General features: G+C 33.7%; 1 protein-coding gene across 1 annotated transcript; it reads right to left on the reverse strand.

Moving 5' to 3' along the window:
- Positions 1–1,577: 1,577 nt before the first annotated feature.
- Positions 1,578–3,716, reverse strand: LOC113766925 (1-aminocyclopropane-1-carboxylate oxidase homolog 11-like). Its single transcript, XM_027311083.1, has 3 exons — positions 3,096–3,716; positions 1,962–2,283; positions 1,578–1,863 (listed from the first exon to the last, which is right to left on the reverse strand). The coding sequence occupies exons 1-3, from the start codon at positions 3,623–3,625 to the stop codon at positions 1,606–1,608; spliced, it is 1,110 nt and encodes a 369-aa protein (XP_027166884.1). The 5' UTR covers positions 3,626–3,716; the 3' UTR covers positions 1,578–1,605.
- Between the last annotated feature and the right edge of the window lie 6,690 nt (positions 3,717–10,406).

The following is a 10,406-nucleotide window of genomic DNA, read 5'->3' on the forward strand; positions in this document are numbered from 1 at the left end:
TCCCTTCTATTTTACTGCTGAACCCAACCCTCTTCCTTCTTGATTATCTTGCAAAGTCTACAGCAAAACAACCTCAATTATTTAACTGGGGGGTTTTTTTTTGGGGGGGGGAGTAGTTGTAAAGCTGTGCCAGGGGACATATCTTCTTCATTGACATTATTAAAACCAAACAACAAATTAAACAAAAAAAGTGATCAAACAAGGGTACCAAAACAAGTATGAGACTATTGTGTAAGTTGACAAGATCAAAAACTGACACAACTTTTTATTCTTTTACACGTTTTTTCTATTCCCTTCTATCTGATGCAGCCCATGTCGTTAAGTTTATTGTAAACGAATCTCATAATTTTATCAAGCTGTTAAGGGGTGATGCAATTTAGAATACAAAGAAAAATATGATTTTATTTGTTTGGACAAGAGATTATTTGCAAAATATTATTTAATTGCGTCATAAACACATTTTATAACCACCTTTTTTATATTTTTAATTATTTTTTTATCTCACATATATCATATCATAAAAAATAATACAGCGCTCATCCAAAATATATTATTTCAAATAATCTCCTATCCAAACACACAATTTTCAGACAATTATCCTGTGCTGTCATTAATTTGGTGCAGTTGCAACAGAGTCACCTCTGCAAGAGAAGTTATGATGAGCCCTATCAAAGACCCAAACAGTCTGACCCAAATCTAAATCCTAAACATCCCAAACACGCAGTGTGGACCAAATGTTACTCACAATTCACCCAATCGTCAGAGCCCATCTGATCATGGACATGATTTGGTTTCGAGGGCTAGGTGCAAAGACACCATTCGATATGTGCTCATGGACCTCATATAGTTCTCAATTGAATTTCTAGCTTGCTGTCGATTGATTATTTTATTTGATTATAGATTCTGATTTTAAATAACTAATTTTGATAATATTTTAGTTTACTTGTGTATTCAAATTAAAAAAATTTTAATATCCAAAAAAAATAAAATATTTAATTAATCAAAGAATAACTTTTACTAATTCTGATTATTCTTTATAATTAAATTTTACAAAAATCTAAAGCAGACGAATTGCATCTGTTCATTTTTTCAGTTTGCCCAATATGTTTTTATTCGTGTATGGTTAGGATGGCCATAATTGAGATTATAATCATAGCATCAATGTGTGTGATCAATTTGTGATGTACAACGAGCTCAATTTCAATGTTCAAACAATTGAGAGCTTGCATGAATATGAATGTGTAGTAGTCCTTGCTTTTTAATTCTTGTCGTAATTGGGCCTAAACTATCTCCTCCATTAGTGACATTCTAGGTGGGTAGCCTTTTTAATTTCCTAAAACTTATTTTTTTTTTGGATGAATAATATACTTTTGGCTAAAAATATATTAAATATGCAATAAATTTAAATAGATTTGAAAATCAATTGACACAATAGATCTTAAAAATCAATAAAGACAACATTAAAATTCCAAAATATTTTGCTTTGAGACTAAAATTTTGAACATCTTCTTTTGCAAAATCCTACCTGAATATTAATCAGACTTCAATCCGAGACCTATTTAGTCTAAGGAATAATGCCTCAATCAACCCAGTTTTAACTTTCTTTCATGACCTGAAATGTGATAATGCAGCATTTCCATCCATGGCTTTCATTAGGAAGCATTTTGTATACTCTTCAATGGTAGTCTCCCTGTAGACTGGAGGGTTTTCTTCTGACAATAGCTCCTTGATAGGTCCATATGGTCGCGAAACATACCCTTCACCGTATTGTGGCCTGAGGAAACTTGCCACCGAAATTCTAGGTCCGATCTTATTAGCGAGTACTCTATGACGAACACTTTTGAATTTATCATTTGTCACAATCTGCATCAAGAAGGTGCCAGTTTTTTTTTTCAAAATTTTTGTGTAATTTCTCCAAATACTGAGCTATATTATGGAGTAATTATGAAAGCAAAACTTGCCTGAAGCATGTCTCCCAGGTTAATTACTAAGGCACCGGGCAAAGGAGAGACATCAACCCATTCATCTTTATGTAAAACTTGAAGGCCGCCAAGTTCATCTTGAAGGATTATGGTCAGAAAATCATTATCTGTATGATCAGCAGTACCAAAAGTCAGTTCTGGTTCAGGACAAGGTGGATAGTAATGCCCCTTCACCACAAGTCCATCAGCACAGCCAATGTTTTCAAGAAGCGTAGCATCGAGTCCTGCAGCCTCTGAGACCAACCGTAACAGGATAAGGGCCAATTCCATCCCGCATTTCGAGTATTCAATTGATGCATCCCTGCAGCATAAACAAGTATAGTTAAAGCTTCAAAGAAGTCAAAGATCTGGCATACACGTAATGAAAAGCATACATGTTGTATATCTATACATTTGTCTATCTCTAGAGCACATATTGATCAAGTGCTAGTAAGATTCCTCAAGTGTACAAGTTTAAGTAAATGTTATGAATATTTGTTTGTAGCTTTGATCTGCAAATAGATTGGACTTCAATATCTGTAATGGCCAAGTGAAATTTAGTACATAACCCTTGATTCCTCTTGTCCCAATGACTAAGAGTTCGTAGCATCACCTAAAACTTTAGAAGATCACAAGAGTGTCTAAAAGTAGAGGTGGGATGTAAGTACAATTTAAGGATAAAGGAAATGGAATACCTTAATTAGGTTTGGGAGAATTGAGAGTTTGAGAACTGTTTGTAATTTTTACAATCACACCTCTAACTTGCTACTTTCCTAGTGTTGTGATAGGTTGAGATCCTGTTTCATAACTCAGTTTAACACTTAAATTTAATAAATTCATATCTTAACACATTCAGACCGTTTGATAACCAAAAATTAAATATTTGAATTAATTAAGTGACACTAAATTTTCTAGATAAAACTTGCTTCCAAAATTCAGTGATAAACCATTCACTTATCACTGAATATGATATGCTCTTAAATGTATTAGATGTAATATTTAATAATTCAATAATTTAATGAATTCAGATTTTAGATTTCAGATTTCAGTTTAATCAAACGCACTCTTAAAAGCACTCTGACTCTCGAGTGTTTTATAGTACTAAAGAAAACAAACGGAGCAAGAGATGCAAACCTGCAAACCAAGGGAATTTCTTCAGGTTCTGGTGGACAAGGAACCATTTTGAAAGTAATGGTATCTTTCCATACAGCTGCCTTTGAATAATACAAATCAATGTTGCTGTGATACACAACTTTTTTGGCCAGATCCCGGCTATAGTATTTCCTTTTTGCCTCAGCTTCTTGTTCGTGAAAGAAGCGCACCCCTTCCAGCATATTGCCTAGTGTAACTTCTGGTGTTCCATGATTGATTACCTGAAAGAATCCCCAGTTTTCACATGCATGGCGTACCTGATTAACAATCTCGGAATGGTTAGTACCTCTCATGTCAATCACAGGAACGCGATAATCAAGCTTACTGCTACTGCCGGATTTCACTACAGGAATGTTGTGCTCATGGACAAACATACGAGGAACCTTAGTAACTCCTGCGTCGAATAGTCCCTTGACGCCGGCTTTGGAATCATCAAAGGCTTTCAATTCCCTTTCGCGATCATCACTGGGGAAGGCATGTGATTCAACTTCTCTGCCGCCTGCGACAACCATTTTGTTTCGCTCTTAAGCTGTGGCCTGCAAGAGCTGGTTAAGCTAGAAAAAATCAAACGCTTGATTCAGTTTCGAAGAAATGTGAAAAGGGATGTTGATTGCTGAACTTCAAAGTTCAAAGAGAGAGAGAGAGAGAGAGAAGGCTAGGCTTTGATGATTCATCGATCGATTAAATGCACAAATTGATCCGTCACTGACAATTTGATAACCATTTGTTTAAACACAGGTCTTGTCGTGCTTGAATTGAATCATGCACGTGGCCAAGAAATGGAAGGAGACTGGTCCTTTTTTTCGGGTCAGTCTAAAAGCTACTCATACTCCTATTCTAACTTATTCTAACAGATGATCCAACAGGATCACGAGAAATCAACGGAGATTGAACTATACGATCATCGTATCATACCGATGTATTACGCACTCATATGAATTTAAGAGAAAGCATATCAAGTGGCAACTTTGATGGAAGATAAGAGGTTTGAACCTTGATCTCCCACCCCACAAGACATATGATGGCCAACTACTCTAGAGATAGTTGATTAGAAAGAGGCTAGTACTCGAAGATCCAATAATACATAGTGATAACCATCTTACGCTACTGATGATAGGGCAGCTGTTTTAAGCCCAACTAACGCTAATTATACAACGCAAATAATCAAAGGAGACAACTGGAGCTTGGAAAGCCATGTTGCTAAGGTCGATACAATTTATGTTGATGATTATTTCTAATTTCTAGTTGATCCAGGACTGAGAGCCTTGAAATTTTTAGACCAAACCGGGCCTGTTGTTGAGGAGAGACACATGTTGCATGAAATCTTGAACTTTTAAACGACAGAAAAAAATTTAAAAGAAAAACACTTTTTTTTTCAAGCAAAAAATAATAAAACAATTGACCCTGGGTTCTTCTCTCTTTTGTACCTCACGAAGGCATGTTGGTTGGGATGAAGGTTTTGAAGGGATCGAGTATTGTATTCTACAATACACAGTATGATATATGTACAAAAAAAAAAAAAAAACAAATGTGAATATTACTACAACAAATGTGGTCAATAATCAGAAATTTTGTCCTATATTCAGTTTCATTAGTCCAATTTTAAATTAAACATGTCGGAATCATAGACTACACCATTTTCTAACAATTGGGATAATTACTCAATCCAGTTGGAAGAATGGTCACAACAATTTTTGTACTATTTTATTTCACCTCTAACATTTTTTTGTTTAAATCGACAAAGTACCTGCCATAGTGATGTCATGGCTATACCTATGAAGCCCAAATTTGTTGGGGTGAACCGCCAAATGATTGTCTTAGGGCTATGTCTATGAGGCCGTTCCAACTTCTGGTGGGCCAAAGAAGAAGAATTGCTACAAAATTTTCTCTTCGAATAACTTCCATCTTATACACGAGCTTTTGTTGAAAACAAAATTCGTTAGTCTTCATATTATATGAACAATACAGTGTATGACTTTAAGGTAAAACATGTATGGTTCACAAACACCAGAAAGGGCCAAGCATATAAAATGATTGAAGTAAATGAACGATGTGATGTAAACAGTAGTAGTATATGATTGGCTTAAACAAGAAGTATGTCATATTTTACCTTCTTTTTACTATCAACCTTCTCTCCACTATTGTTCTTTCATAGGAGGGAATCTTGACTTCAAATCAAGGTCTTCCTTGCTCTTCATCTGTTGCTTTTGTTTTACGTTTGATAAAGTCTCTCTTAGCGCATTCCAATGAGCGTTTTTAATCTCTTAGTATTTATTAGTGAGAGTTTTCTTCTTTTTTAGAATATCCTAATGTGAGTATTGTTTAATTTTTTGTTATTTTTACTCAGATCTAAGAATTTTTTTTTTAGATCCATATATTTCTTGAATCTTTTCATCAAATCTCAACATCAGTTTTAAACTTGAACTAGTTGGATAGAAGATTGAGAGAATAGGCATGCACAAATATTTATGAAGCAACTCTTGGTTAGATGTGACAGTTCGTAATTTACAATGTAATTTTTTATATTTTGTATCTGTTAAATCTAATGATTTTCTAGATCAAATATATCTATGATATGTTTTATGTATGTTGTCCATTAGTGCAACTATCTTTGTCAAGCAAATCATACGTGTTGAAGAATTTTAACCTAGTTTATTAATAATATCGACTTTTGTTTCATAAAAAAAAAAAAGAGGTATGTCATTTTTGGTAGAAGGAATTGTAAATAGGAGTTCAAGACCTCCCACTTACAAAAATAAATAAATAAGAGAGGTACATCATTTTATTTACTAGTCATGTAAGGAAAAGAATAGTTGTATTATCTTGAAGTACAATGTGGAGGAACTTCCAAATGCTAGATAAGTGTATTATTTTAGAGATTCAACACCATTCGTGTCAACTTGAAAAACCATTAATCAGATAGATAATTTTAATTAATCTTGTTGGGACAACAAATCTTAATTATCCATTTTTTTGCTTGGGCTTGAAATTTAGCCTTGTTTGGTAATCTTAATGCAGTTTTTACCTTTTCTTTTTCTTTTTCTTTTTTCCATTTTATTCTCAGAGCACAAAATGGGAAACAAACAAAAAGTTTTTTTTTTTTACGTTGTGTAGGCATTAAATTTCTGTTGGCATTAAAACTGCAACATCCAACTCAAGTTTTGTGTCAAATCATCATTCAAAGATTGTTTGACCCGTGAGGCCATGACCTTCCCAAATTGCTTTTATGAGTCAACAACAATCTTTAACATTTCTGCAAACTTTCCCATGAATACACTCAGTTACCAAACTCAAATCCAGGTAAGGTTGCTTCTGGGATTATTCTTATATAGATCAGGTCTATATATATGGATTGCATCTCCAAAAAAAAAAAAGAAAAAAGGGTTTCACGTAGATTTTACGCGTGAGACGAGACACACAACATATAAAACAGGGTTTACGTAGATCGTTGTCCATGTGGACTGTTGCAGAGGCAAAATACAATATTCTTTGCACCAATGCATCCATGAATTGTACCGTGATAGATATTGGACTATTTGGGCTACATAATCCACAAAAGCATATTATAAAATTAGAACCAGAAGATCACGAGTCGTTGTAGCCAGAAAACAGCCATGTGAATCCTACCAAACAACTTTATCTGTTCTGAGAAAGTTTTAAAGTGCCCAGAGTCTCAGTTTTCTGAACTTCCTTTGAAGATAGTGCATGACAGATTACGGCGTTCAACATTGTTGTGCTATCCAGATTTTCTTTACAGGCAAAACACGTTTTGCATGAGTTGTTCTTACTGGCATTTTAGCCTTAGACCATTCAAAACCAGCAAAAGAGGTAAACGTCTGATATAAGTGCAATTGTTACTTGTGTGGAAGGGCGGTGTTGGCATGCTCTGCCGGTGGATAATGGGGCTACTTTTTGTTTGTCTAATTTAACTCTTTTTTTCTCTTTTGTCTCAATAAGTATGGATCTTTCATATTGGATTTACTCTAAATTGATTATTTTAACTGATTATAGATTTTGATTTTGGATAATCAGTTTTTTGTGATATTCTCAATTGGTTTTGTATTCTGATTATAGATTTTCTAATGATCAAAAAGCTAAAATCTATAATCAGTTAAAGATCTAGTAGTTTTTGTTAATCTTGATTATGTTAATAATTAGTTTCTATAATCAGATTTTGTAAAATCTAAAACAATCCCAAATAAGGCCATTGTGTTGAACAATGTATCGTTCATTGATGTTTCACATTAATTTGGATATAGTTTATGCAAAAGTAATTGAATATAATTAAAATTTCCTACAACAATGAATGCAAACTTAAAATTCTTCTAAAGAGAACGTAAATTTCAACTGTTGGCCAAAGAAAAAAGAAATCAAGGGTAACAATCTTTGTGGAACAGATAAGGTCAAATTGTACAACTATTACTAGGAATCATCCCTGCAAATCTAACAAAACCATCATCCCATGAACCAGAGACAAACCATATGAATCAGCATTGTGCCCTGTCCCAAATAAAGGTTACAAGAAACTTCTCACTTCCCACTGATAAAGTAGGATCAGTGGCAGAAGAAAATGGATGTCGTTATCTTCTTCTGTTGGTTTCTGTATCTGCGGATGTGCAGGACAGTAATGGTGTAGGATAATGTTTTTTTTTTTATTGTGGTTGGATAATTTTGTGGTTTAGTGAGCGAGATTAACCTGCAAACAAAGCTGATTGTGATATGCAGAGGTGATAGCTAGGTTGCCTTCTTGCGTTTGGATTGCAATTTTCCAAAGAAAAATTGTAACGTGTTTTCCGTAGATACATATTCCAAACATCTTTTTACTTCATATATATCAAATCGTTACAATAATTTTTTTACAAAGGAAATTCAGATACCAGAAAAATGTTTCTTCAAGTGGCGGTACCAGTTTTAACCATTTCTTCAAGGTTACTAAGACTGTCGTATAAAATATAATAAAATTATAGAGACAAACTCAATAGAAGACCTAACACCATAAAATTTTCGATTGAATTCTTGGAAATTCACGTCTTAAGGCTTGTAGCAGCGAACGAACAATTGAATATATGAATCAGAATATAATTTAAGCTTCAACACAACAGTTTTCCGGAATCTATTGACTTGAATTTAGACCAACTAAAATTGAATGTAAGTTTGAGCAGCTCCAGCAAGGCTTTAGTCTCCCTCATCCTAATTAATAGAGATGACAATTAGAGCGGGTGCCTGTAGTAAGAGTGACGGGACGGGGAAGAATTTCTTCCACCTGTTCTTAAATAGAGCGTCACCCAACCCATCCCTGCATAAATAAATAAAATATAAAAAATTATACATAAAATATAGTAATGAATATTATTATTACGCTGGCTTAATTACACCGGCTCATATAATATACTCCCTCCGTCCCCCAATCATATAATCATGTTTAGAGAGTTCAACTTTTTAAAAATAGTGATTTGATTGTGATGTTTGTGTTTCTCTTTTCAATTTTATCTTCACAAATTCAAAATTTAAATTTAAATGGTAATATATATATATATATATATATATATATATATGATTAGAAATAAGGGTTATATTGGAAATAGAGACTAAAAGGTGCTTTGATATTTCTAACGTGACTAATGTTTTGAGACATCTAAAAATGAAAAGTACGGCACTTTCAATCAGACGGAAGAAGCAGCATATATACCCCAGCGGGTTTAATTACACTGGACACTAATGATTCAACTCAAAACTTTCGGTACTTGGTTTTGCACAGGTCACTGGGCTTAGCCTTTCTCCTTTGATGATACCAATGCAGGGAGCAAAATTTTTTTAGTTGGATTGCAGTTTCTCGAAAAAAGTAGAACTGCAAAAGATTTGGAGCTTTATCTGAGTTCATATGTTTTTGCATGTGATTAAGAGATAAGATCTGATAGTTATATATATATATATTAGCTTGGATTCTCAAGTAAAAATGTGAGATGTTCAAATAAAGGTGATTTTCAAACCATGCCTGCATTTCTTTCCGGAAGCTTTTCTCCTACATGTCAATGCGTGTATGGGTTGCCATTCCTACAGGTCAATTTTCAAACCGTCCTGTTGCCAAATTGCCATTCCTACTAAGAGCATCTCCGATGGGGGTGTAATGGGGCCCTCCATGACACGGCTCCCCATTGGAGCCGTGTCATGCGGATTACACGCATGTTGATTTTTCTTTCCATGACAACGGTAATATAACATTCCAACGGTACAATTTTCTTCCGATTGAATTTTCTTCCGATTTAACTTATGTAATATTATGTTATGGAGTTCAACTAATTACATTCCGAATTATTAATTAAGTATGGATTATTATGATATCTTCGCATTTGAAGTATCAAATATTTGTTTAATTTCCTACATAATTATTTTTAAAAAAATAACAATATATTATTTTTGAAACATAGAAAAAGATATATTATTCAAACTTAAAAATTAATAATATCATTTTTAGAAAATAAAAAAATTCAAAATGTACAAAATTTAACGAAAGTTAGTACTTTATTTTTTAAAAATAACAAAATTAGTTTTAAAAATTATTTTATTTATTTATGGGATATGAGTTATGCATTATTAAAATAAATATTTGATTAATTGTGGACCCATGCTATTACACCTTGTGGAGTGTAATCCATTGTGAGTGAAAGTGTAATAAAAGAGGAGAAAGTGGAATGTGGAGTGTAATCCACTGTGGATGCTCTAATCAGTAGTGTTGCTTCTTTCTTTCTCCTTCATTTTATATGTTATTTTCTTTCCTGACAGACTACCCTATTAAGACTTTCGATTTTGAAAAATATATAGGTTAAAATAAATTAATTAATCACAACCAAATGCAATTCCTGTGTTGAATTGCCGGCCGAACAAAGCAGGAAACAGTAGACCGGCGGCCACCCGACAAACAACTTGCGGTTTGATGAAAATGGGAAGGAAAGGAAAGTTCATTCAGACAGCATTCTAGGCCTATGGATGGTCTTCACTCCTCTGCATATCATCCTCATCCCAATTTTCAGTTTCTTGGAAAAATTTGTATTGAGTTTGGTTGGTAATTAAAGTGTTGGAATTACTTACTGTATTTGTTTGCTGCTGTTGTTTTCATCCCAAACAGTCCTCAAAGTTAGTATAAACCTGTGTTTATACTCCAACCATTTGTGTTTTCTCATCTTCAAGTATCTGAGTGAGTTTTTCCCCTCCCCACATCACACACACACACACGGAAAACACAATAATTACACTAATTGTTGCACATCGAAGTTCTTCACTATTGATGTAAAA

This window comes from Coffea eugenioides, chromosome 3, assembly GCF_003713205.1.
Source record: "Coffea eugenioides isolate CCC68of chromosome 3, Ceug_1.0, whole genome shotgun sequence".
Classification (NCBI taxonomy): domain Eukaryota; kingdom Viridiplantae; phylum Streptophyta; class Magnoliopsida; order Gentianales; family Rubiaceae; genus Coffea; species Coffea eugenioides.